Source organism: Tachyglossus aculeatus, chromosome X2 (assembly GCF_015852505.1).
Source record: "Tachyglossus aculeatus isolate mTacAcu1 chromosome X2, mTacAcu1.pri, whole genome shotgun sequence".
Classification (NCBI taxonomy): domain Eukaryota; kingdom Metazoa; phylum Chordata; class Mammalia; order Monotremata; family Tachyglossidae; genus Tachyglossus; species Tachyglossus aculeatus.
In genome coordinates, this window is record NC_052100.1 from 10,596,644 (window position 1) to 10,622,335 (window position 25,692).

General features: G+C 52.1%; 2 protein-coding genes across 3 annotated transcripts; both read left to right on the top strand.

The window, feature by feature from the left end:
- The first annotated feature begins 922 nt into the window (after positions 1 to 922).
- ACP5 (acid phosphatase 5, tartrate resistant) lies at positions 923 to 10,158 on the top strand. Of its 2 annotated transcripts, none has more exons than XM_038771147.1 (5): positions 923 to 968; positions 6,891 to 7,157; positions 7,485 to 7,612; positions 8,867 to 9,212; positions 9,415 to 10,158. In XM_038771147.1, the coding sequence occupies exons 2-5, from the start codon at positions 6,891 to 6,893 to the stop codon at positions 9,655 to 9,657; spliced, it is 984 nt and encodes a 327-aa protein (XP_038627075.1). In that variant the 5' UTR covers positions 923 to 968; the 3' UTR covers positions 9,658 to 10,158. The 2 variants fall into 2 exon arrangements, with proteins under 2 accessions (XP_038627075.1, XP_038627074.1); XM_038771146.1 differs by lacking the exon at positions 923 to 968 and adding an exon at positions 5,699 to 5,775.
- A 5,954-nt stretch (positions 10,159 to 16,112) lies between these two features.
- On the top strand, positions 16,113 to 22,257 carry ELOF1 (elongation factor 1 homolog). Its single transcript, XM_038771583.1, has 4 exons — positions 16,113 to 16,190; positions 19,015 to 19,148; positions 20,872 to 20,942; positions 21,151 to 22,257. The coding sequence occupies exons 2-4, from the start codon at positions 19,033 to 19,035 to the stop codon at positions 21,213 to 21,215; spliced, it is 252 nt and encodes an 83-aa protein (XP_038627511.1). The 5' UTR covers positions 16,113 to 16,190; positions 19,015 to 19,032; the 3' UTR covers positions 21,216 to 22,257.
- Positions 22,258 to 25,692: the final 3,435 nt, after the last annotated feature.

The window sequence follows — 25,692 nt, forward strand, 5'->3', positions numbered from 1 at the left end:
TCGAGAGTCTAGCTCCCCACTCATCCATTCCTTTTCTCGGTTCCCCCCCAAGAATCAGGCAGAAGCGGCCACTGCCTGACCAGAGTCCAGGCCACTTTGTCCAGTGTCCTCTGGGAAAGGAGAAAGCGTTCAGGTCTGATTGATCTATGCTTCACCAGAACAATCCAATGTCCATTTGCCCTCCTTTAGCTGGTTCCTGGGGCCTGTGCTGCTGGGGTCTGGGAAGTGTAATAGGATCAGCCTCAGCTTTGACCTCATTCCGGGCTTCGCAACAAGCTTGTAAAGCTTGATGATGTAGTCCTGGAAGCCTGCCAACGCTCTCGGGTTTCTCCCAGACCTGCTTCCAATGGGGCCTCTCGATAACTTGTACCAGTCCAGCCAGTGACTGCTCTGACCTCTCCCTGCAACCTGGGAGCCTTCCCATTAGGCTTCCCTCCCTCTTGGGGTTCCGGGGATGCGAGGGAGGATTCCGGCCAGCTCAGTTGAGGCAGCCAGGAAAGAGAGGCTCAATCAGTCCCACCTCATCCCCCTCCCCTCCTTCCTCCCACCCCTCCTTCCCCTGCCCAGGTTCTGAAGTTGCAGGAGCTAGGATTCCTGGAAGAGGAAGGTAAATTCAGGACCTTCCTGACTGACGGAGCAGTGGAGTCTCTTATTCTCTTTGGACCCCATTCTCAAGTTATATGGGGCCTAAGGAGAAGTGGTAGAGCCAGCCTCAGGGCTGGAATTATTGAGAGAGAGAGAGAGGGAGGGAGAAGGAGAGCGCTAACCAGCTAGCTCCCCAGACCCTAGCCTGAGGTGTTACCACCTCGGGTTGACATAATCAGCAAGGTTTCCCGAGGGGAGGGTGGGGCGAGGGCGGAAGGGGTGGTCTACGACCGCCCTCCTGCCCTTTATAAAGGGGCTGAGAGCTCTCCGAAAGCCAGCTGCAGGTTTCCCGACTCTGACCCCGCGACCTCCAGGGATCGCCGGTGAGTGGGTGGTTTGGGGAATTTGGGCACATAGGGAAAGTGAAACCTTCTAGAGGTCCTTCCCCATCCCCGGGCTCACATCCTCCCCCGACCTCTCTGCCTGGCCGGGCCCCTTCCTTCCCCATCCCCGCCTCCCCAGCCCCCTTGGCTACCGCTGCCACTTGACGGCCACGAATACGAATTCTCCGTATTTAGCCCCACGAGGCCACGAGTGGACCCGTCCCCTCCCTTTCCCCCTTCCCCGCTCGGGTTGCCACTGCGGGGAGCCGGAGGAGCGGGCGGGACGAGCCAGGAGTGGGGATTCCTGCAGATTTTCCTCGGGATCTTGCCAAGCCAGACTCCCAGGGCTTCCCTGACCTTCCCCCGGAGCCCCCCTTCCCCTGTGCCTCCCCCCACCGAACACAAGTTCCACTTGAAGGAAGGGGCCAGATTAACTCCGAGATGCCAGGGGATACAAATTCGCTCCCCCTTCTCCCTCTTTACCCATCCCGAGAAGCAGCGTGGCTCAGTGGAAAGAGCCCGGGCTTTGGAGTCAGAGGTCATGGGCTTAAATCCCGGCTCTGCCACTTGTCAGCTGTGTGACTTTGTCACTTCACTTCTCTGGGCCTCAGTTACCTCATCTGGAAAATGGGGATTAAGACTGTGAGCCCCCCCATGGGACAACCTGATCACCTTGTAACCTCCCCAGCGCTTAGAACAGTGCTTTGCACATAGGAAGTGCTTAATAAGTGCCATCATTATTATAATTATGATTATCCCTCTCCTCCCGGTTCCGGACCCACCCTGGCAAGGCAAAGCAGCTTAAGGGGTGGGGGCCGAGAGCTGAGCTGGGCAGCAGATGGGCATGTCCAGCCCGTTCATTCATTCATTCATTCAATCGTATTTATTGAGCGCTTACTGTGTGCAGAGCACTGTACTAAGCGCTTGGGAAGTACAAGTTGGCAACATATAGAGACGGTCCCTACCCAACAGCGGGCTCGCAGTCTAGAAGGGGGAGACAGACAACAAAACAAAACATGAGGACTGGTGTCAAGCGTGGGCAGGGATTGTCTCTCTTTACTGCTGTATTGTACTTTCCAAGCGCCTAGTACAGTGCTCTGCACATAGTAAGCACTCAATAAATAGGACTGGAAGAATGCCTCCTCCCCACTCACACAGGCAAATCCAGGGGAGTTGTGAGAAACCCTTGATCTCAGTGGAGTCATCTAAGGGTTTCCAGCATTTGGGAACTTGGGAGACCTCGAGACCCACTTCTCTGCCCTTCCCCTCATGGGGATGGAGGTAGGCAGGGGTCAGGCTCAGACCTGACGACTCCCTAAACTTCCTTTGAGAAGGGGTTACTCCAAGGCAGCTTTATTATTTATATTACTGTCTCCCCCTCTAGGCTAAGCTCGTTGTGGACAGGAAATGTGTCTGATTATCAATAATAATGATAATGATGGTATTTGTTAAGCGCTTACTATGTGCCAAGCACTGTTCTGAGCGCTGGGGGAGATACAAGGTCACCAGGTTGTCCTACGTGGGGCTCACAGTCTTCATCCCCATTTTACAGATGAGGGAACTGAGGGCCAGAGAAGTTAAGTGACTTGCCCAAAGTCACACAGCTGACAAGTGGTGGAATCGGGATTCCAACGCATGACCTCTGACTCCCAAGCCCGGGCTCTTTCCACTGAGCCACGCTGCTTCTCTACCCATTATTATTGATTATTGTTATATTGGACTCTCCCAAGTGCTTAGTATAGTGCTTTGCACACAATAAGCGCTCAATAAATACGATTGAGTGACTGATTGACTGATTACCCCCTCCCCCACCCATCAGCACAGTGACAGCCTTTTTCTTCCCCTTTTTGCCCTTCCCCTCCCCCTAGTCTCATGCTGTCAGGATGGACTGTGAGTCACATCTGACCTTCGTCTCAGGGGCTGCTCAGTTCTGGATGGGAAAAATTGAGCTCCCCGAAGGAGCAGGGGAAGAGAATAGGGAAGTAGAGCTGGAAGGAAGCAGTGTGGCTTAGTGGATTGAGCACAGACTGGGACTTGTCTGCTGGATGACCTTGGGCAAGTCACTTCTGTGCCTTTGTTCCCTCATCCGTAAAGTGGGGATTAAGACCGAGCTTCATCTGGGATGGGGATTGTGTGCCCGATCTGCTTGGCTTGTATCTACTCCAACACTTAGTACAGTCCCTGACACATAGTAAACCCTTAACAAATACCGCAATTACTATTATTAGGATTTAAAGGGGCAAAGGGAAGGGACAAAGATGTGGGAAATGCCTGGAACTTGTCACCTCTAGGCTGCAAGAACAAATAATAATGGCATTTGTTAAGCCCTTACAATGTGCCAAGCACTGTTTTAGACACAAGATAATCAGGTCAGACACACTCCCTGTCCCACAGTCTAAGGGGGTGGGAGAAGAGTTATTGCATCCCCATTCTACAGATGAGGAAACTGAGGTACCAAGAAGTGAAGTGATTTTCCTAAAGTCTCACAGCAGGCAACTCCCAGCCCCATGATCTTTCCACTAGGCCACACTGCTTCTCAGGGGTTGTAGAGGAGAAGGCTCTTACCCAGGACGGCTCAGCTTCATAGGCTATACAGTTACGCTTGTCAGTGAATTCCCAGTGCTGGCTGGGAAGGTTGAGAAGGGGCTTAATAATAATAATATAGTATTTATTCAGTACTAACTATGTGCTGAACACTAGGGTAGGCACAAGTTTCATTCATTCATTCAATCGTATTTATTGAGCACTTACTGTGTGCAGAGCACAGTACTAAGCACTTGGGAAGTACAAGTTGGCAACATATAGAGACGGTTCCTGCCCAACAGCGGGTTCACAGTCTAGAAGGGGGAGACAGACAACAAAACATATTAACAAAATAAAATAAATAGAATAAATATGTACAAGTAAAATAGAGTAATAAATATGTACAAACATATATGCATATATACAGGTGCTGTGGGGAGGGGAAGGAGTAAGGCGGGGGAAGAGGGGGAGAGGAAGGAGGGGGCTCAGTCTGGGAAGGCCTCTTGGAGGAGGTGAGCTCTCAGTAGGGCTTTGAAGGGAGGAAGAGAGCTAGCTTGGCGGTTGTGCGGAGGGAGGGCATTCCAGGCCAGGAGGAGGATGTGGGCCGGGGGTCGACGGCGGGATGGGCGAGAACAAGGCATGGTGAGGAGGTTAGCGGCAGAGGAGCGGAGGGTGCGGGCTGGACTGTAGAAGGAAAGAAGGGAGGTGAGGTAGGAGGGGGTGAGGTGATGGAGAGCCTTGAAGCCGAGAGTTGAGGAGTTTACACAGTCCCTGCCCCTCACGGGGCTCCCAATCTACTAGAGGGGTGGGAGAGAGGGAGGCATAGCTTTCCAAATGGTATGATTTTCCTTTGGCAGAAAGTCCCCAGGGGCTGGGAGGGAAGGGATCCCATTCTTGGGTAGGAGACTAAATTTAGCCTGAGACCAGACACCCATACACCCTCTCTCCTGAGTGACCCATCCCTCCCAGTTGATTGCTTTGTTCCATCTTCCTCCTTCGTAGCACCAGATTCTGGGGGAGGGGGCCTCAGCCAAGACCTCGACTTTAGTTCCATTTTGGGGCAAAATTGGACTGCTCATTTGTTGGGGTTGGGGAGCCCAGGCTAGGATTGAGCTGGACCCAGGCAGGTTGGCAGGCTGTGGGAAGTGGAAGGGTGGTGGGAGCTCTGCTTGCCCAATAATGCTACTAATAATTGTGGTATTTGTTAAGCACTTCCTCTGTGCCAACCACTTAGAAGCAGCGTGGCCTAGTGGAAAGAGCACAGGCCTGGGAATCAGAGGACCTGGGTTCTAATCCCGACTCCTCGGGCAAGTCACATAACTTCTCTGTGTCTCAGTTTCCTCATCTGTAAAATGAGGGATTAAGACTGAGTTCCATATGGGACAGGGACTGTGTCCAGGCTGTTTATCTTCTATCTATCCCAGCACTTACCTCAGTGCCTAGCGCATACTAAATGCTTAACACCACAATTATTATCCCAGCGCTTACTACAGTGCTTGGTACATAATAAGCATATAACAAATACCAGAAAAAAATCAAAAAATGTATAATCCCTGTCCCACAGGGGGGCTCGTGGCCTAAAAGGGAGGGAGGACAGGCATTTCATCTCCATTTCACAGATAAGGAAATTGAGGCACAGAGAAGGTCACCCAACAGGCAAGTGGTGGAGCCAAGATCAATCAATCAATCAGTCGTATTTATTGAGTGCTTACTGTGTGCAGAGCACTGTACTAAGCGCTTGGGAAGTACAAGTTGGCAACATAAAATGAGAACCCTGATCTCCCGACTCGGCTCGAGACCTCCCCACTAGGCCACACTGCTTCCCAATGCTTGACTCTGTCTCCCAACTCTCTCTAAGCCTCAGTTCCCCGAACCTTGCAGCCTCTTGGTCTCCTCCCATCCCGACTCGGGGTTGGTGGGGGGTCTCTCTCCCTCCTGCCTAGCCATCCCCCAGGGAGCTCTCCTTTGCCCCTTCCCAGTGGGGTCTCCAGTGGGGGTTGGGGGAGCGACAGACTGCAGCAGAAGGAGGGTTAATGGACAGCCCTATTTGTTTTCCCTGATGGGACTTGTGGGGAAGTGTGACCGTCTCAATCCAGCCCAGCCTCATGTGATCAGGGTGGAGAGACTTCATCATGCCTCATTAATTATCAACTTCTCTAGCCCTTCCGGTTCCCTCCTTAGAATATAACCTCTCAGGGGAACTGGGGATTCTGCTGCAGGGACTCTCCTGCAGGCCTCCAAGCCTCCACCCCCTGATAATTGCTGGAGGGCTCTCCTGCCCAGAGTGAGTGCCCACTCTTACTTCCAAGCCTGGCTTGATCCCTTTGCTCCAGTTCCCTTTCCTGACCTACACTCCACCTCGCCTGCTTCCTTCCACTTGCTGGGATTCAGCTGGCTTGGGCTGGGCTGGGGAAGAGAGGGCCGGGTGGCGGCGTCTCTTTCATCTACGGTGTAAACAGATGGTGTGGCTGGCTGGAGACCTGGCTAAGGACGTGGGACCTTGGAAGGCTGAACCAGCAGCACAGCTCAAGGAAAACAGCTGCTGCGGGGATGGCGGGGGTGGTGGGACTGGAAACCCAGTTCATCTTGCAGATCGAGGGCAAGGGGGATCCGGGAGAACAGGAACTGCCATGTTAACTGATTTGCGGTGCCTGCAGGAACAGCCTCTGCAGTGAAGGACAGAAGCAGACACTCCGTCCGAAACATGATCCCGACTGCGGTGTCCTTTCTAGGGCAGCACCCTGCCCTCTCCATCCTCCCCCCAGGCTCTCTTTGACTGCAGCTCTAGGCGGTGACAGTGAAGTGATGAGGTGCACACGGGCTCCAGTGCAGTCAGGGGCCCCCAAACCTCAGGTCTCCTGCTTGGAGAACATTCTGACCCATCAATCTTCTCTTTGCTCATGGAGTCTCACCTTTGAACTTGTCTCATGTGTTTTTCTCTCATGCGGCCCATTTGTCAGCCTGGGCTCTTGGGGGAAGGAGTGAAGCGGGGAGGGACCTCCCTGCTCCTACTACTGGAGCACAAAGTGGGGAACAGGTCGATGGGGTGATAGGAGGTTCGGACCAGGCTGTGGTTTGGGGGGGCGGGGGGGCGCTGGGGTCCCTCTCCCCAGGAGGGATTCAAAGATTCATTCTATGGGATGTTATGGGTTTGGGTGTGTTGGGCGGGATGGGGGGAGGGTCACTAGGTGTGCAGCTTTTAGTGGCAACAATGCAGCATTTTTGCTGAGCTTCCCCGCGCCCCCGCCCACCTTGCACCCCCGCCCTCCCTGCCACACACACACCCTGGGCAAGGAACGAGCTGCTAAATCTGTTGTACTCTCCCAAGCGCTTAATCCAGTGCTCTGCACATAGTATGAGTGTTCAATAAATACCGTTGATCGATTTGATTATCCACAGATGGGGAAGATGGTGTGGCTTTTGGCCCTCCTCGTATCCTGTGCTCTGGGCCTCCCGGCGAGCCGCCCCAGCGGCTCCACCCTACGCTTTGTGGCTTTGGGGGACTGGGGCGGGGTCCCCAATGCCCCCTTCTACACTGCCCGAGAGATGGCCACAGCCAAGGAGTTGGGCCGGACCGTAGAGACTCTGGGAGCTGACTTCATCCTGTCCCTGGGGGACAATTTCTACTTCCACGGTGTCCAGGACATCAATGATAAGAGATTCCAGGTAATGCCCCGCCCCTCCCACCATCCCCCACTACCCTTATCACACAGTCAATGTGCTCGGCTTCTGACCCATTTTGATGACACTGCCCTTCCAGCCAGCCCTGCTCCTCTCCCTTTTCCCTGAAGTGCTCTCTACTTGTCTCGGTTCCAGGTCCTGCTTTGTGGTGGGAAGGGGGGCAGGGGAGCGGGAGGTTTTGGCTAGATGGGGCAATCCACCCTCTGGCCTTACCACAGTCTACTCCTGGGAACTTGATCACTGCTCCTTCCCGCCAGGGTTGCGCTACAGAGAGGCTCAGCCTGAGATTTGCCTTCCCCTCTCCATTCACAGGAAACTTTTGAGGAGGTTTTTACGGCCCCCTCCCTCCGCAACGTGCCCTGGTACGTGTTGGCTGGGAACCACGACCACTTGGGAAACGTCTCGGCTCAGATCGCCTACTCCAAGGTGTCCAAGCGTTGGTGAGGATACCTGGGGCCCTTGGCTTTGGGAGGGAGGACTTCCTCCTCATGATTCAGCTTTCCCACCCCCTTGCCCTGGGAAGTTTGGGTCGAGAGGCAGCAGGATGCGGGGAGTTGCCAGTTCTTTAGGGGCCAAAATTCTTCCCGGGTTTGACTACATCTCGGCGTGGAGGCCGTACGATGAGGAAACTGAATCCTCCAGCCGAAGACCCTGGTAGGTCCAGACTGAAGTCCTGGTTGGCCCCAAACATGGTGGCAGAGCTGGTTACCCCATCTCAGGCCTTGTGGTCCACCTCGCCCTTTGACCTATTGCAGCTTCCTCGCTTTGCCCTCTTCCGAGCCCCCTGATTTTGCTTCAGTCAGTCAATGGTGTTGATTGAGCACTTTCTGTGTGCAGAGCACTGTACTAAGTTTGCTTGAGCTGTGTCCGCACTAAAGAGCCAGTCTGTACCTCTTCTGGGGCTGTCACAGGGTAGATCCCAGCAGCAGATACATGTTTTCTGCTCCTTCCCCCTCCTTCCCCCTTTTCTTTCTCCTCCTCAGCAGGGAGGCCCTGGTCCTGGCCTGGGCCTCACCTCCCCGTGGGCAGGGCAGGTTTCTGGCAGAACCTGTTGTCTCTAGTGGTTTCCTTCATTGCCAAATTCATCGGCCCTTGTGACCCTCTTTCGGAGGAGGCTAGGCCAGGACCGGCCGGGCACTTGCTAACTCTTGGCAGCTGCAGAGTTGAATCCAGCTTTCCCCAGCTAGCCCCAACAGAGAGTAAGGGTTTGAGGTCCTCTAGTCCACAAGCTCGTTGTGGGCAGGGAACGTGTCTATCGACTCTAGGATTGACTCTCCCAAGCGTTTAGTACAGTGCTCTGCACACAGTAAGCGTTCAATAAATATGATTGAATGAATGAATGAATGCTCTGCACACAGTAAGTGCTCAATAAATCCCGCGGATTGATTGGCTGACTGAGGTGAGAGAAGCAGCGAGGCTTAGAGGATAGAGCAGGGGCCCGGGAGTCCCAGCTCCACCTCATGTCTGCTGTGTGACTTTGGGCAAGTCACGTCACTTCCATGTCTCAGTTACTTCATCTGTAAAATGGGGTTTAAGATTGTGAGCCCCATGTGGGACGGGGACTATGTCCAACTCGATTTGCTTGTATCCACCCCAGCGCTTTGAGCAGTGCCCGGCACATAGTAAGTGCTTACCAACTACCAGGATTATTATAATTATTATTATCAACACCCGAGTCTTCTGTTTTCTTCCAGGAACTTTCCCAGCTCTCACTACCGCCTCAGGTTCAGAGTCCCCAACACAAACGTGAGCGTGGCCCTGTTCATGATCGACACCGTGACCCTGTGTGGGAACTCCGACGACTTCCTGAGCCAGCAGCCTGAGAAGCCCAGCAACCTGGAGCTGGCCAGGTCCCAGCTGTCCTGGCTGAAGAAGCAGCTGACCAATGCAAAGGAGGACTACCTGCTGGTGGCCGGCCACTACCCCGTGTGGTCGGTGGCTGAGCATGGGCCCACCCACTGTCTGGTGAGGCACTTGCAGCCGCTGCTGGCCAAATACAAGGTCACGGCCTACCTGTGCGGCCATGACCACAACTTACAGGTGAGGAGATGGGGAAAGGGAATACACGGGGGTTGGCGAGGGTCAGGAGGGTCGGAGGTGATGTTGGAGTGAACCGGGCCTGGCCCGAATGGCGGAGCAGGGAGAGGAGCCCGAGTGGGAGCGCGGACCCGGTGGCTAGGGGTGGGGGAGAAGCTACGGCTTCCCGGGCCCCCTCAGCTTCCTCACGTGCCTCCCTCTCTAGTATCTCAAGGACAAGGATGATGTGGGCTACGTGTTGAGCGGTGCTGGCAACTTCATGGACCCCTCCAAGAAACACCAGCACAAGGTCCCCGATGGCTACCTGCGTTTTCACTACGGGGTCCAGGAGTCCCTGGGGGGCTTCGCCTATGTGGAAATCAGCCCCAAGGAGATGACCGTTACCTACATCGAGGCTACGGGCAAGTCACTCTTCAAGACCACCCTACCCCGGAAACCCAGGCCCTGAGCTACACCCTACGTCCCCGGCCCTGGAGGGGGTCTCGGAGGAGTTAGTGAGAGTTTGTGGAGAACTCCTTCCCCTCCTGGTTTTTCACTTCCTCCTGCTTTCCCAAGACAGATCCTAAAGGATAGATAGATGGTGCAGAAAGGTGGGACATGGTGGTTTTTAGGCAAGAAGCTGACCCTCCTGGCTGCTGCCTCTCCGTCACCACAACAGTCAGTCACTTTAGGCCCAGAATTTGGGGACTTTATAAAAGGAGGAAAGAGCTTTTTATGGCAGGGGTGGAAAAGTGTCTCTTTTGGAGCACCTAGGCATCTCAGAGTAGTTGCTATCCAAATGCCAGGGTAGGTAAGGAAACAGACCTGGAATAAGCTTTCATTCCTATGTGATCTCTGACCATTTTCCCACCTTGGATTGGGGATGAGGGTATTGGAAGTGGGATAGGAAAGTTTTCTTCTCTTTAAAGATCCTTCTCAGTCTTTCAATAAAATCTTTGCTGAAAGTGGCTAAATGTGTTTATTTCATGCCCCTGGGTTCCTCTCTTCCTTCGAATCTCTTGAGGTCTTTTACCGGGCCTGTGGGTCAGGTGGGTTGGTTGGTGGCCCCGATGAAGCCTCCCTCTTTTGGGCACAGGAGCCATCAGACCGGGAATATGAGGGCACCCTGAGACGGTCCGGGTCTCATTTTGGAAGATGACGGTAGGGGGAAGGCCGCTATCCAACTCCCAGCAGTTCTCAGGGGCAATTATGCCTGCCTGGCAGCACACCTAGAAATGAGCCCGGATCCAGTTCTGGCTTGATTAAGGAAGCAGCGTGGCTCAGTGGATAGAGCCCGGGCTTTGGCGTCAGAGGTCATGGGTTCAAATCCCGGCTCTGGCAATTGTCAGCTGTATGACTTTGGGCGAGTCACTTCACTTCTATGGGCCTCAGTTCCCTCATCTGTAAAATGGAGATTAAGACTGTGAGCCTCCCGTGGGACAACCTGATCACCTTGTAACCTCCCCAGCGCTTAGAACAGTGCTTTGCACATAGTAAGCGCTTAATAAATGCCATCATCATTATTATTGATTCAGCATAGGTGTTCAAATTGGGGTTGAAACCACTGTGGGCTCTGGATTTCTGACCAGTGCAGGACTCTATGATGGTTGGCTGGGCAAGAAGAATCTGTTAGGGTGCCAGTTTCCCCTTATGAAACTTGGTTATTACCCAACGCAACCGCCTTGGCTTTGCTGTCCCAATTCTTTACTTCATATCACTCTGCCTCTTATGTCTTGGGGCTAGTCCAGCCTGCCCAATCAGTCACTGTACTAAGTGCTTGGGAGATGACAATACAATCCATTCCCTGCCCACAAGGCTCGCTAAGTCCCACTCTACTTCTCTACCTGGGCCCATCACTGGACTTGGTTTTGCTCTGTTTTGCCCTGACCACTGCCCATTTCCTGGCCTGGAAACCACGTGACAGGATATCCCCTTCATGCAGAATGACCCAGTCATATGCTTGGAGGAGTTGAGCAACTCTGAATGATAAGCTCTCAGTAAACCCATTTAAGTACTTTACGGGCACCTCTGGATGGCTTGTTTCCTAGAAGGCAAAGACCACATTGCGGTTCCATTCTGAAGAATGTGTAACACACTGTGGACCCTCAGTAAATTAAAAAAAAAAAATCGAGAGTCAGCTAGCCCACAAGTACCTCTGTCCCCTCTTGTCTATATCTGTATTTTGTCTTAACAGATCACCCTTCTTCCCCTAACTTCTACTCTCTGAACAGTTAAAATATACCCTGCTCCACTAGGTGAGAGTTGGTGAGGTCAGGAGAGTCCAGTCACTTTGGCACCTTCAGGAGAGGTGACAGTGAAGTGACAGTAGGGTAATAATCCTATTTATTGAGAGTTTATTGTGTGCAGAGCACTGTACTAAGTGTTTGGGAGATTGAGGTTCAGTGAATAGGTTGGCATCAGGGGAGCCCGGAGTTGGAGAGCAGCGAGGTGTGATAGGAGGGGGCAAGGTGATTGAGTGCTTTAAAGTTGACGGTAAGGGGCTACTGTTTGATTTGGAGGTGGATGGGCAGCCACCGGAGGCTCTTGAGGAATGGGGAAACGTGGACTGGACGTTTTTGTAGAAAAATGATTCAGGAAGCAGAGTGAAGTATGGACAGGAGTGGGAGAGACAGGAGGCTGGGAGGTCAGCAAGGAGACTGATACAGTAATCAAGGCGGAATAGGATAAGTGCCTGGATTAACATGGTAACAGTTTGGCTGGAGAGGAAAGGGTGGATTTTAGTGATGTGAAGGTTGAAGGTTCACCGTACCTTGATCTCGTCTAGCTCGCCGCCGCCGACCTCTCGCCCATATCCTGCGTCTGCCCTGGAACACTCTCCCTCTTCATATCAGACAGATAATTGCTCTCCCCCGCTTCAAAGCCTTATTGAAGGCACATCTTCTCCAACTAAGCCCTCCTCTCCTCTCCCACGCCCTTCTGCGGCTCCCTGACTTCATTCACGCTCCCTCTCAGCCCCGCAGCACATATGTATATATCTGTAATTTATTTATTTATATTAATAATGATGATGATGGCATTTGTTAAGCGCTATGTGCAAAGCACTGTTCTAAGCGCTGGAGAGGATACAAGGTGATCAGCTTGTCCCCCGTGGGGCTCACAGTTTTCAACCCCATTTTCCAGATGAGGGAACTGAGGCCCAGAGAAGTGAAGTGACTTGCCCAAAGTCACACAGCTGACAATTGGAGGGGCCTGGATTTGAACCCATGACCTCTGACTCCTAAGCCCGTGCTCTTTCCATCAAGCCACGCTGCTTCTCTGATGTCTGTCTCCCCCCGCCCAGACTGTGAGCTTGTTATGGGCCAGGGATGTGACTGTTGTGTTGTATTCTCCCAAGCGCTTAGTTCAGTGCTGTGCACCAAGTGGGTGCTCAGGAAATGCTATTTCTATTACTACTCGACCTTTCACTCATTCATTCATTCATAGCACAAATCCCCCATGCACCCTCCATCGATCAGTTAAGTACTTGGGAGAGGACCATTCCTTTCTAAACTCCTCAAGTGAGCTGTTTACAACCACTGCCTCCATTCCCTCTCCTCCAATTCTCTCTTTGACCCCCTGCAATGTCCTCCACTAAACAGGCCACCAATGACCTCTGCGTCCTAATCCTCCTTGAACTCTCTGCTGCCTTCGCCATGCTGTGTCTCATGAAAACTCAATCAATGGGATTGATTGATTGATTGATTGGGCGCTTACTATGTGCAGAGCACTGTACTAAGCACTTGGGAGAGAGCGTTAGCAGATGTTTTGGGCCCATGACGAGTTTACAGTCTATGTAACCTGGGCTTTGCAGACACTGCCCTCTCTTGGATCTCCTCCTGGCTTTCTGGCTGCTCCTTCTCAAGTCTCTTTCATGGGCTCCTCCTCGGCCTCCCACCCCTCAACTGTGGGGGTCCTTCAGCGCTCTCTTCTGGGTCTCCTTCTATTCTCCATCAACACCCACTCCCTTGGAAAACTCATTTGCTCCCTCATGGCTTCAACTTCCACGTCTACGTGGAGGTTAATCCCCATTTTGAAGATAAGGGAATGGAGGCACGGAGAAATTAAGTGACTTGCCCAAGACGACACAGCAGACAAGTGGCAGAGCCGGGTTTAAAACCCAGGTTGCCCTACGGCTCCCAAGCCTGGGCTCTTTCCACTAGGCCACAGCGCTTCTTTTGCCTCCTTATCTTTCATTCCTTACTTAGTTTTTCCTTGAAAAGAACCATTCCTTTCTTGAGAGCAGTAAACTATGCGGGCATACTGACTCTACAACTGACTCCCAGCTTTCAGCATAGTCTGAGGCTTTGTATTACCGTGTCCTTAAACCATTTCCTCTGCCCTCCTTGCATTCAGTTTCCCAGTTTCAGTTCTCCATACAGCAGCAATTGGGGTATTCCGCTATCATTCATTCTCCTCACATGTCTTTCATTCAATCATATTTATTGAGCGCTATGTGCAGAGCACTGTACTAAGCGCTTGGAAAGTACAATTCAGCAATAAAGAGACACCCACCAGCTCTGTTAAGGTGAGCACAGGTTTGATAATAATAATAATAATGGCATTTATTAAGCGCTTACTATGTGCAAAGCACTGTTCTAAGTGCTGGGGAGTTTACAAGGTGATCAGGTTGTCCCACATGGGGCTCACAGTCTTAATCCCCATTTTACAGATGAGGTTACTGAGGCATGGAGAAGTGTAGTGTCTTGCCCAAAGTCACACAGCTGACAAGTGACAGGGCTGGGATTTGAACCCATGACCTCTGACTCCAAAGCCCGGGCTCTTTCCACTGAGCCACGCTGCTTCTCTAAAGCAGTTTGATGGTAGGAGATGGTTTTACACCCCAGAACTTCATTGTTCAGGAAATATGGGCTCATTGAATGCCATTGTTTTTTTCAATGGTATCTGTTAACGTACTATTCATTCATTCAATCGTATTTATTGAGCACAGTCTATGTAGGAGAGAATAGGATTTAATCCCCATTTTGCAGATGAGATAACTGAGATACGAACTAATCTGGTTGGTCATAATCCATTTCCCACATTGGGTTTACAGTCTTAACCCCCATTTTACAGATGAGGAAACTGAGGCATGCAGAAATGAAGTGACTTACCCAAGGTCACACAGCAGGGAGCTGGTGGAGTAAGGATTAGAACTCAGGTCTGCAAAGCACTGTTCTAAGCGCTGGGGGGATCTAAGGTGATCAGGTTGTCCCACACGGGGCTCACAGTCGTAATCCCCATTATACAGATGAGGTAACTGAGGCTCAGAGAAGTGAAGTGACTTGCCCAAGGTCACACAGCAGGCATGTGGCGGAGCCAGGATTCGAACCCATGACCTGACTCCAAAGCCCATGCTCTTTCCACTGAGCCACGCTGCTTCTCCTAAGTGCTGGGATAGATCCGAGCTAATCAGGTTGGACACAGACCCCGTCCCACATGGGGCTCTGAGTATTAATCCCCATTTTACAGAGGAGGGAACTGGGGCCCAGGGAAGTGAAGTGACTGGCCCAAGGTCACACAGCAGACAAGTGGAGCCAGGATTAGAACCCAGGTCCTTCTGACTCTCAGTGATCTATCCACTAGGCCACGCTGCTTCTCCTGGTGCTGTACATATTTATTACTCTATTTATTTTACTTGTACATATCTATTCTATTTATTTTATTTTGTTAATATGTTTGGTTTTGTTCTCTGTCTCCCCCTTCTAGACTGTGAGCCCACTGTTGGGTAGGGACTGTCTCTATATGTTGCCAACTTGGACTTCCCAAGTGCTTAGTACGGTACTCTGCACACAGTAAGCGCTCAATAAATATGATTGATTGATTGATTGAAGATGATCTTTCGAGGGCGTTCGATCTTGGCTTTTAGGCTTTTAGACTTGGCTTTCGATCTTGGTGTTCGATCTTGGCTTTTAGACTTTTAGGCTTTTAGACTTGGCTTTTCGATCTTTTAGACTGTGAGCCCTTTTAGACTGTGAGCCCACTGTTGGGTAGGGACTGTCTCTATATGTTGCCAACTTGTACTTCCCAAGCGCTTAGTACAGTGCTCTGCACACAGTAAGCGCTCAATAATTACGATTGATTGATTGATTGGCTTAGTGGAATGAACCCGGGCTTGGGAGTCAGAGGTCGTGGGTTCTAATCCCAGCTCTGCCACTTGTCAGCTGGGTGACTTTGGGGCAAGTCACTTCCCTGGGCCTCCGTTCCCTCCTCTGGAAAATGGGGATTGAGACTGTCCACGTTGGACACCCTGATGACCTTGTATCTATCCCAGCGCTTAGAACAGTGCTCGGCACATGGTAAGCACTTAACAAATACTATTATTATTATTATTAATAACCAAAGTCTCCATTGGATGTCCATTAGAGAAGCAGCGTGGCTCAGTGGAAAGAGCCCGGGCTTTGGAGTCAGAGGTCGTGGGTTCAAATCCCGACTCCGCCAACTGCCAGCTGTGTGACTTGGGGCAAGTCACTTCACTTCTCCGGGCCTCAGTTCCCTCGTCTGTAAAATGGGGCTTAAAACTGTGAGCCCCGCGGGGGCCAACCTGATCACCTTGGAACCTCCCCAGCGCTTAGAACAGTGCTTTGCACATAGTAAGTGCTTAACAAATACCTCATTATTATTATTATTATTATGTCCATTCAGTCGGGGCTCGCCACGCCTCCTCGAAAGGCGAAAGGGGCGGGGCCTCGAGGGTCGCTAAGGAAGCGCGCGCCCCCACGCATGCGCACTTGGCCCCCACTCGGGGATTGAGGGCCAGCCCTAGGGGATTCCCGCGTCGCTCGCGCGCCCGCGCAGGCGCGCGGGCAGGCCGCTGGGGCGGAAGAGGGACGGGGCGGAACATGGCGCCTGCAGAACCACCCCTAATTTTCTCTGTGAGGGATTCGGCAGAGTTAACGAAAGCGGGGGACGGAGGGGGGGGCGGGGTTTCCGCTTCCGGCGGCGAGGCGGCCGTTGCGCTCCGTCGACCGAACGCGGCCGGCACCGTGAGGGCGACGTTGGCGGGTGAGGGCGTTATCTATGGCGGTGGGCTATGGCTCGGGTGGGCGGCTTTTTGAGGGAAAACCGGTGGTGGTGTTTCTCCTGTATCCCGATGAGGAAGCTCACACCAGCAGCAACGTGTTTATAGACCGGGGCCCCTGGCCAGCCCTGGGAGCTGCCTTGGGACTCTGTCTTGGTCGTTTCCCCCTCCCCTTGTTGCCTCCTGTGAGGGGGGCAGACATGCTGCGCGGCTTCGTAGGTGGTTGGACCCTGTTCCTGCTAAATATCGAGGCCCACCTATGATGGTTCTAAACGGCTTGGGGAAAGGAAGTGGCCCCGTGACTTGCTGGTTGCCCCCTGTCTTTATGGGAATGTGTATGTATGACTTTGGACAAGTCAATCAATCAATCAATCGTATTTATTGAGCGCTTACTATGTGCAGAGCACTGTACTAAGCGCTTGGGAAGTACAAACTGGCAACACATAGAGACAGTCCCTACCCAACAGTGGGCTCACAGTCTAAAAGGGGGAGACAGAGAACAGAACCAAACATACCAACAAAATAAAATGAATAGGATAGAAATGTACAAGTAAAATAAATAAATAATAATAATAATAATTAATTAATAATAATAAGTCACTTCTCTGGGCCCCACTGTTGGGTAGGGACAGCCTGTATATGTTGCCAACTTGTACTTCCCAAGCGCTTAGTCCAGTGCTCTGCACACAGTAAGCGCTCAATAAATACGATTGATTGATTGAGCCCTAGTTGCCTCATCTGTAAAATGGGGATTGAGACTGTGAGCCCCACGTGGGGCAGCCTGATCACCTTGTATCTGTCCCAGCGCGTACAACGCATAGTAAGCGCTTAACAAGTACTACTACTGCTAATAATAATAATGATGGCATTAAGCGCTCACTATGTGCAAAGCACTGTTCTAAGCGCTGGGGAAGTTACAAGGCGATCAGGTTGCCCCACGGGGCCTCCCAGTCTTAATCCCCGTTTTACAGATGAGGGAACTGAGGCACAGAGAAGTGAAGTGACTTGCCCCAAAGTCACACAGCTGGCAAGCGGCGGAGCCGGGGTTTGAACCCGTGACCTCTGACTCCAAAGCCCGTGCTCCTTCAATTCAGTTCAATTCAATTTAATTGTATTTATTGAGCGCTTACTGAGTGCAGAGCACTATACTAAGCACTTGGGAAGTACAAGTTGGCAACGTATAGAGACGGTCCCTACCCAACAGTGGGCTCATAATCTGTCCCCTGAGCCACGCTGCTTCTCTACTACTAATAATAATTATTAATTATTAATCTAATATTACTACTATTATTATCATTAATAACCAAAGTCCCTCCAAACGTCTCTCCAGTGTGGCTCAGTGGAAAGAGCCCGGGCTTTGGAGTCAGAGGTCATGGGTTCAATTCCCGGCTCCGCCAAGTGTCAGCTGTGTGACTTTGGGCAAGTCACTTAACCTCTTTGTGCCTCAGTTCCCTCATCTGTAAAATGGGGATGAAGACTGTGAGCCCCCCGTGGGACATCCTGATCACCTTGTAACCTCCCCAGCACTTAGAACAGTGCTTTGCACATAGTAAGTGCTTAATAATAAATGCCATCATCATTATGTTAGCTTTGAGGCAGTGGGCCTTGCTTGGTTTACCTGCTTCTGTAGCCTCTCGATGCTAAACCCATCGAGGGGCCAGTGGCCTTCATTCTTCGTTAAAATGAAGCATTTAAAACAAACAAAAACAAAGCATGTGCTCCCCTTCTCTAGTGCCCCCCCGCCCGGGCTCCCCATGCCTCCCCAAATGTGCACATGTAACACATTAAGGAACTGGTAAAACTTGAACCATTGAATTTTTTACCTTATAACAGGATAGGAGAATGAAACAAGCTTTTGTGGCCAACTAAAATCACTAGATTAGGACCAGGGTCTATGTCACGTTTGGCTCACAGTCCAACCTAGGGCCAGAGTATACATAGAGAGAAGCCACGTGGCCTAGAGCACAGGCTTGGGAGTCAGAGGACTTGGGTTCTAATCCCGGCTCCGCCAACTGTCTGCTGTGTGACCTTGGGCAAGTCACTTCAGTTCTCTGTGCCTCGGTTCCCTCACCTGTAAAATGGGGATTAAGATTGTGAGTCCCATGCAGTACAGGGACTGTGTCCAACCTGAGTTGGTTGTTTCTACCCCAGTATTTAGAGCAGTGCTTGACGTATAGTAAGTGCTTAACAAATTCCATAATTATTATTATTATTATTATATGTGTGGATTCTGTGAAAACCCACCTGAAGGCAGGGGGATGGAGATTTACACCATCCGTACCTTTCAGATGATGGATCTGTTTTTGATATAAGGGTGACTTGCTTATTTGTTTATCCATGTCGCTGACAGAGAAAGAATCCATGCTGTGGCCCGGGAAGTCATATTGGTTACTAACGAATAATTTTCTTGGCTAAAGAAGTAGGGCTCAGGATGTCCATAATTTCCACCTTTCTCGTTACCCCCTCTTCCAGCCATAGTGCTGCACCCTTCATCTGTATTTCTACTTCAGGAAGGGCAGCCCTCGGCGGTAACTTCAAATTCAGCCTGGGTGGAAAGTGAATGATTTCATAGTCCACTCTAAAATCCCACGGGCCTGGTCATTGTTGCACTGATACCTAATTTGCTCTGTTTCGGTTTGTCATGAGGTGGGATTGGGCTCTTAAACTGTCCCCGTGGAAAGAATTCATGATTTTTTTTTTAACCCTAAGATCATTTGTGTCCTAAGCAAGATCGTCTTCCTGTACTCTCCTGATCGGGGGAGTGTGCCTCCACCCAGTAACTTCATTTAGACTGTTCCCCTCCTCTAGGCCTGTCCCTCAGGGAAGATGGGTCGAAGAAAGTCAAAGCGAAAGCCTCCACCTAAGAAGAAGATGACCGGCACCCTGGAGACCCAGTTCACCTGTCCCTTCTGCAATCACGAGAAGTCTTGTGACGTAAAAATGTGAATATAAGGCAGGGCGGGGCTGGTGGCAAGGGATGGGGGCCCTCTTCCCCACCCCACCCCCACGGTGGCAGCCTAGGTCCGATGCAGAGGAAGGGGAGAGTTCCACACTAGTGTGGACTGGGCCACTCCCTCTTTCCCCTTTCTTTTTGGGCCAGTGGGTCTGTGGCTCTGGCAAGCCCAGCAGAGGACATCTCACGGAAGCAGTGGTCCCAGGGTGCCCTCTGGAGACCCTTAAGCTGGTAGGACTCAGGGGTAATGGGGCCCGAGCAGCCAAGTGGGATCAGGCTTGGTACAGGCCCTACATTCCCGGCTCTGCCACGTGTCTGCCGTGTGATCTGGGCCACGTCACTTCACTTGTCTGTGCCTCAGTTACCTCATGGGTAAAATAGGGCTTGAAACTGTTAGCCCCACGTGGGACAGGGACTGTGTCCAGCCATGTGGGGCTCACAGTCTCAAGCCCTATTTGCTTGTACACACCCCAGCGCTTAGTACAGTGCTTGGCACATAGTAAGCGCTGAACAAGTGCCCCTATTATTATTATCATTGCAATCCCGTGACAGTTTGAAAGTCAGCACCACAGTCTGTGGCCAGTGATTGACTTAGATCCCTGGGAGTTTCGGGGGCCTTGTTGGACACTGGTGTGTCAGAATCAATCAGTCATTTATTAGCCACTTTCCGTGTGCATAGCACCGGACTAACCGCATGGGAGAATACAGTGTAACGGTTGGTAGACCTGTTCCCTGCCCACAACCAACCTACAGTCTAGAGGGGGAATGCTGCCCCTCTAGTAAGATTCTCAAGTGTCATAATGAATTTTGAGCTGCTCTTCTCTTTGCTCTCCCACTCCTTCCCCCCTCTCGCCCCCCTGGCTAAATGGCCACTCTTCTGGGACCATCTCTCATCTTTCAGGCAGTCACCCAAGAACACAACTTTGTCTCTCTGACTGTGATGGGCCGTGAGTGTCACTTCCTTTCCTGGGAAACACCAGTTCAAGGCCCTGATCAGAGAGAGACCAATCTCAAGCCTCTCGGGATTAGCGATTCTGGCGGAGCCTGGGTTCCATTCGGGCTGGGCCTCACTCAGAAACACTTTTTACTTTTTTCAAGGCAAGCCATAGAGAGCTGCGGGCCGTCCATGCTTCACCTGAGCCTCCGCGCCGGAGTCCTGAATCACTTGGCTTGACGGGAGCTCCTTGAAGATGGCTCGATTTTTAAATTTTCCAATGAGTTTTCAGTTTGGTACCTTCTCTTCTCTAAGAAGCGTTCAGCCAGGGCAAACACCAACCCGGCTCCGTGGGCTGTAGTGTCACTGCCATTGGCCTTATTTGCATGGCTCATCGGTGCTTCAATGCTGCAGCACTCCGGGTTTGTCATTGCCTGCTTTAGCAAAGCCCTTATGGAGATAGCAGTCCCACATGCGAGGTCTTGCCCATCGGGAGTTTCTGGATTGGCATTTTTCCTCTTGCTCCCTCTGGCCCTTTAGTCCTCATTCAAGCTTCCCTGAAGCTTTTGCCACAGTTGCCCTCCGTCCAAGGACGTAGTGTGCCCCCTTCAAGGCACCTTCCAGTCCTTCCTGTCCTCCGGATTCTCCCGGGCCGGATCCCATCCCCGGGGAGTTGGTTCTTGGCGGCCCCAGGGGAGGATTTCTCCCTCTTGTCTGACTCCTCCGGTGGTCTGAAGGGTTCTTTTGTCCATTGGCACTCTTTCTGCCCTTGTTTCAGGGACCGAGCTCGGAACACCGGAGTCATATCCTGCACCGTTTGCCTCGAAGAATTCCAGACTCCTATCACGTGTATCCTTCTCTACGAATTTTGCCGGTTCCGGGTAGCAGAGGAGAGTGGGTCTGGAGCTCCCTGGCCTAAAGGGGCAATGAGCTACTCGAAGTGGAAGGAGGGTCTCCACCGCAGGGAAGAAAAGGGTGTTAGAGGGCGAGTACCGTGGAGAACGGGACTTTTCTCCGATGCTTTGAGCAGTGTTGTCCTTGACCCCTAACCCTAAAGACCTTTCGGAGCCTGTGGATGTGTACAGTGATTGGATAGATGCCTGCGAAGCAGCTAACCAGTAGCAGCCCTCGCTCGTAGTTATTTTAAAATGAGGCAGTTAAGGCACTTCAGGAAGAATGTGTCTTAGTATTTTCCATTCAAGAGTCATTCTTGCACGCGCTTGCGCGTGTGTGTGTTTTTGTGTAGAGGTTTGTTTTTTCTTCTCCCTCCACCCCTGCCAGCCCTCTGTCTTGGCTAACTGTTCTCCCCCTGCCCCGCCTCTCCCCCTCGCCCCCCTTTAGCTGAAGAAGGAAGGCAGCTGTTGGAAGTTTGAAAACTTCCCGTTGATGATGAGACTGTCACTGTGCCTGAACCTAGAGCCAATGATTATTTTTTTCCTTTTTTCTACCCTGATATACGGTTCCCTCTGGGCCCTGCTCCCCTGAGTAGCCATCCTCTGGTGTTGAGCGAGGAACCAGTGAATCCCATCTCTTCCCCCCCAGTCAGCGGGAGGTGCCGTTTCCCCACGGAATAGCCACAAAGCCACCGGCTTGGCATTTTAGTGGGTCGGCCTCTGAGCGAGAGCCGGGCAGGTTGGAATGTGCCCACCTTGAAGTGTCTTCTGGCAGAGAAGTGTTCATTTGAGTTGGCCCTCCACTTGTCGGGTCAAGTTAGGCAACTGTCGTCGGCTTCTCTTTGGGGCGGAACCAGTCCCTGTCCACCCCTATCGCCTCCAGAGCCGATGTAGCTTTTTAAATCCTCCAGGTTTGACCGGAAGGCCAGGCTTCGTGAGCATCCGGGGGCTCTGCCCTGCTGGCTTTGTGCTCCAGAAGGGGCCTCGGATGAATGGCTCCTAAACTCGACCAGTTCCGGGAGAGTGGCTCCGGGCTCCTAGATGGAACAGGGGAGTCTCTTTCGGGAGCTCGGGGAGAGCAGTGACAAGTAGAGGGAACACTATTACAGCCAACTGCCTCTCTTCTTCTGGCTTACCACCTCTGTCCTCTCTCCGTATCCCAGTTCCTCAAATGATTGTCATTGCCTTTGAACCTTGTGTACTGTGTAAATAGTGCTCTAGTGCCCAAACAGGAATGGGACTTTTTAAAATAAAAAAAAAAACAAACCGCATTGGATAGGAACTTTTCAGTAACTTCGTTTAATAATGCAAAAATGGGGCTGCCCATCGTACGAGAGTGGTGAATGAAGCCCAGCCTGTTGAGATGTGGAGGGAGATTCGGAGGTGGTGTGCAGGGGTGGCCTAGGGCATCTGGCCTTGGCCTCGGTCTTCAGCTCTGTGTCCCAGATCGCTGCGCATCTTTAGCCTCCTGTCATCCTGAGCTCGGGAAAGGAGAATGGAAGCAAAATTGATGGTTCAGCAGTATGCGTTGAACACTCACTATGTGTGGAGCATGGTACTGTGTACCCGGGTGAGGGCCACATCATAGGTGGACGCGATCCCTGTCCTCTGGGAGCTTACCGTCGACCTGTTTGGTGAGGTGAAGGGTGTTCATTTACCACTGGGTTCAGCCACTCTCTTAGATGGTGCACTCTTGTCACGCCGCCTCGGAGCCAGGATGGCCGGGCACGACCAAGATGTCAGATCACCGGATTGGCCCAAGAGATGGCAGTTGTGTCCTCCAGCGTGGGGCCAAGTTCCTAGGCAATGATCCATCCGTGCCCCCCACCCCCCGACCCTCCAACCAGACACTCCCACGGAGTACTGGATGCCAGGATGTTGGGGCCAAGAGGCCTCTCCCAAACCGCAATTGGGGCACGATGGCCTAGTTTTATATTAACTGGAATCCCATCCCCAATAGTGCAGCCAACATGTAGACTATAATCTTGGCAGATGGGCTACCGAATGTGTTCCGAGTTACCATTGCCTGTTGGGGTCCCGAGTTCCAACCCCCCTCGCCTCCCCCTAGTCTCTCCCCCATCCCTTCTCGTTCCAACATCAGCCCAAGAGCTAGGAGCAATTTCTACATATTGGATTTGGGTGGGGTGGGGTGGGGCCCACCCAGAGCTCTGATGAGGTGAGGTGATGAGGTTCAAGGGGCTTGGGTGGGGATGACTGAGCTGAAAGTGAGGGAGATGATTTAGATGGGAGAGGGTGCCCGAGGCGGTTGGGGTCAGTCAGTCGTATTGAGTGCTTAGCGCTTGGTAGAGTACAATTGGAGAAGCAGCATGGCTCAGTGGAAGGAGCAAGGGCTTGGGGGTTAGAGGTTGTGGGTTCTAATCCCGGCTCCGCGACTTGTCAGCTCTGTGACTTTGGGCAGGTCACCTCACTTCTCTGTGCCTCAGTTACCTCATCTGTAAAATGGGGATTAAGACTGTGAGCCCCACTTGGGATGGTCTGATTACCTTATATCTACCTCAGTGCTTAGAACAGTGCTTGGTGCATAGTAAGCGCTTAACAAATACCATTATTATTATTATTATACAACAAAAGACACAATCCGTGCCCACAATGAGTTTACGGTCTAGAGGGGGAGACCGACAATATAAATAAATACAGATAGGTACATAAGTGCTGTGGGGCTGAGCGGGGGATGAATAAAGGGAGCAAGTCAGGGTGGCACAGAAGGGAGTAGAAGAGGAAAGGAGGGCTTAGGGAAAGCCTCTTGGAGGAGATGCTTCAATAACGCTTTGAATATGAGGAGGGGAGGGTATTCCAAGCCAGAGACGGGATGTAGGTGAGATCGGCAGCAAGGTAGACGAGATCGAGGTACGATGAGAAGGTTAGCATTAGAAGAGCAAATTGTGCCGGCTGGGTTGTGGTAGGAGAGTAGCGAGGCGACATAGGGGGCAAGGTGATTGAGGGCTTTTAAAGCCAATGATGAGAAGTTTCTATTTGATGCGGAGGTGGGCGGGCAAACATTGGAGGTTCTTGAGGAGAGGGGAAATGTGGCCTGAATGTTTTTGTAGAAAAATGATCCGGGCAGCAGAGTGAACTATGGATTGGAGTGGGGAGGAGGCAGGAAGGTGAATTAAGCCATTATCAGTAGTAGTAGTAGTGGGAGTAGCATGGTATAATGGTTAGAGCCCCGGCCCGGGGAGTCAGATGGTCATGGGTTCTAATCCCTGCTCCGTCACTTGTCTGCTATGTGACCTTGGGAAAGTCGCTTAACCTCCCTGTGCCTCAGTTACCTCATCTGTAAAATGGGGACTGAGACTGAGCCCCCCGTGGGCCAAGGGACTGCATCCAACCCAATTTGCTTGTATCCACCCCAGCACTTAGTACAGTGCATGGCCCGTAGTAAGTGCTTAACCAAATACCATCATCATTATGATGACGATTATTAAGTGCTTACTGTGTGCAGAGCACTGTACTAAGTACTGGGAAAGAGTATAGAGGTGAGAATTAGACATGGACGCTGGCCCGCCAGGGACTCGCCATCTCCGAGGAGTGGGGGACTTGGGTCTGAGCTGGATAGTAAGTCCGTGCCAGGTGCCAGCAGAGGGATATAGGGAGCAGGGGGTGAGTCCCCTCAGCCATCCCAGGTGGCTTTTCCACGTCACAAGCTCCCATTTCTGGAAGGGGTGACCTCCCGATGGGATTCGTCTGGGAGATTTGGGCTATTAACTTTGGCTACGGTCCATGGGCAACAGGCCCGTGTCTCAGTAGCGCTCTGTCTGAGCGCCGGGGGTGGGATGCAGAGGGGGCCAGCGTCGGCCCTTTGGGTGGGAAGACCGGGGTTCGGGTTTGTGGTCTCGTCCCGTTCTGCCTACAATCTGCCATAGTGGAGATTCATTGACCAGAGGGAGTCGACGCGGAGCCTGCTTCAGGCGCCGCCGGCCCCCTCCACCTCCGCCCCTCCCCGCCCCCCCCGGTTCCCCTTCCCCAGTCCAGTTCCAGGGCCCTGTGCTAATATGGTCCTGTTTTCCAAAAAGGACAAGGGTGATTTCCCGGGATGGGATCTTTGCCGTCAGGGGGCTGAATTCCAGGCCAGGACAAGAACCGGCAAGAGCCGAAGCCTTTTGGAATTTGACTCCTTAGGAGGGGGAGGGTGGACGGTGTCTCCCGTTGCCCTTGTATTGCTCTGTTGGGCCGGGGCAGTCCTTTTATTCCTCCCTTCTCCCCCATCCTCTCTGCCTTCCTCTGCTCTTCCATATTGTCTCTTCCCTCTTCGCCGCCTCCCCCGATTAACTCCTTGCCCACCAGCCACCTCGAGCACACTTGTCTGCTGTGTGACCTTGGGCAAGTCACGTCACTTCTCTGTGCTTCAGTTACCTCATCTTTAAAATGGAGATTGAGGCTGTGAGCCCCACTTGGGACAGGCACTGTGTCCAACCCAATTTGCTTGTATCCACCCCAGCGCTTAGTACAGTGCCTGGCACAAAGTAAGGCTTAACAAATGCCACAATTATTATTAGGCAGTCATTTATTCCCACCCCCAACTCTTGTGGGTTTATTCAGCTGTGCAGTCTATCATCTAGTCTCCTGGCTGTGTCTGTTAATGTTTTAATGCCTCGTTTCCCTCACTAGATTGTAAGCTCCTAGTGGACAGGGAGCGTCTCACTTCTTTCTGTTGGGCTTGGTACGGTTGGCTGGCATTACTCTCA

Excerpts from the sequence above, each read along its gene's own strand:
- ELOF1 (XM_038771583.1), top strand. The coding sequence starts at position 19,033 with ATGGGTCGAAGAAAGTCAAAGCGAAAGCCTCCACCTAAGAAGAAGATG. Across the intron at positions 19,149-20,871 it reads AAGTCTTGTGACGTAAAAAT|GGACCGAGCTCGGAACACCG; the intron begins GTGAATATAAGG and ends CCCTTGTTTCAG. Across the intron at positions 20,943-21,150 it reads ATTCCAGACTCCTATCACGT|ACCTTTCGGAGCCTGTGGAT; the intron begins GTATCCTTCTCT and ends CTAACCCTAAAG.
- ACP5 (XM_038771147.1), top strand. The coding sequence starts at position 6,891 with ATGGGGAAGATGGTGTGGCTTTTGGCCCTCCTCGTATCCTGTGCTCTG. Across the intron at positions 7,613-8,866 it reads TCCAAGGTGTCCAAGCGTTG|GAACTTTCCCAGCTCTCACT; the intron begins GTGAGGATACCT and ends GTTTTCTTCCAG. Across the intron at positions 9,213-9,414 it reads GCCATGACCACAACTTACAG|TATCTCAAGGACAAGGATGA; the intron begins GTGAGGAGATGG and ends CTCCCTCTCTAG.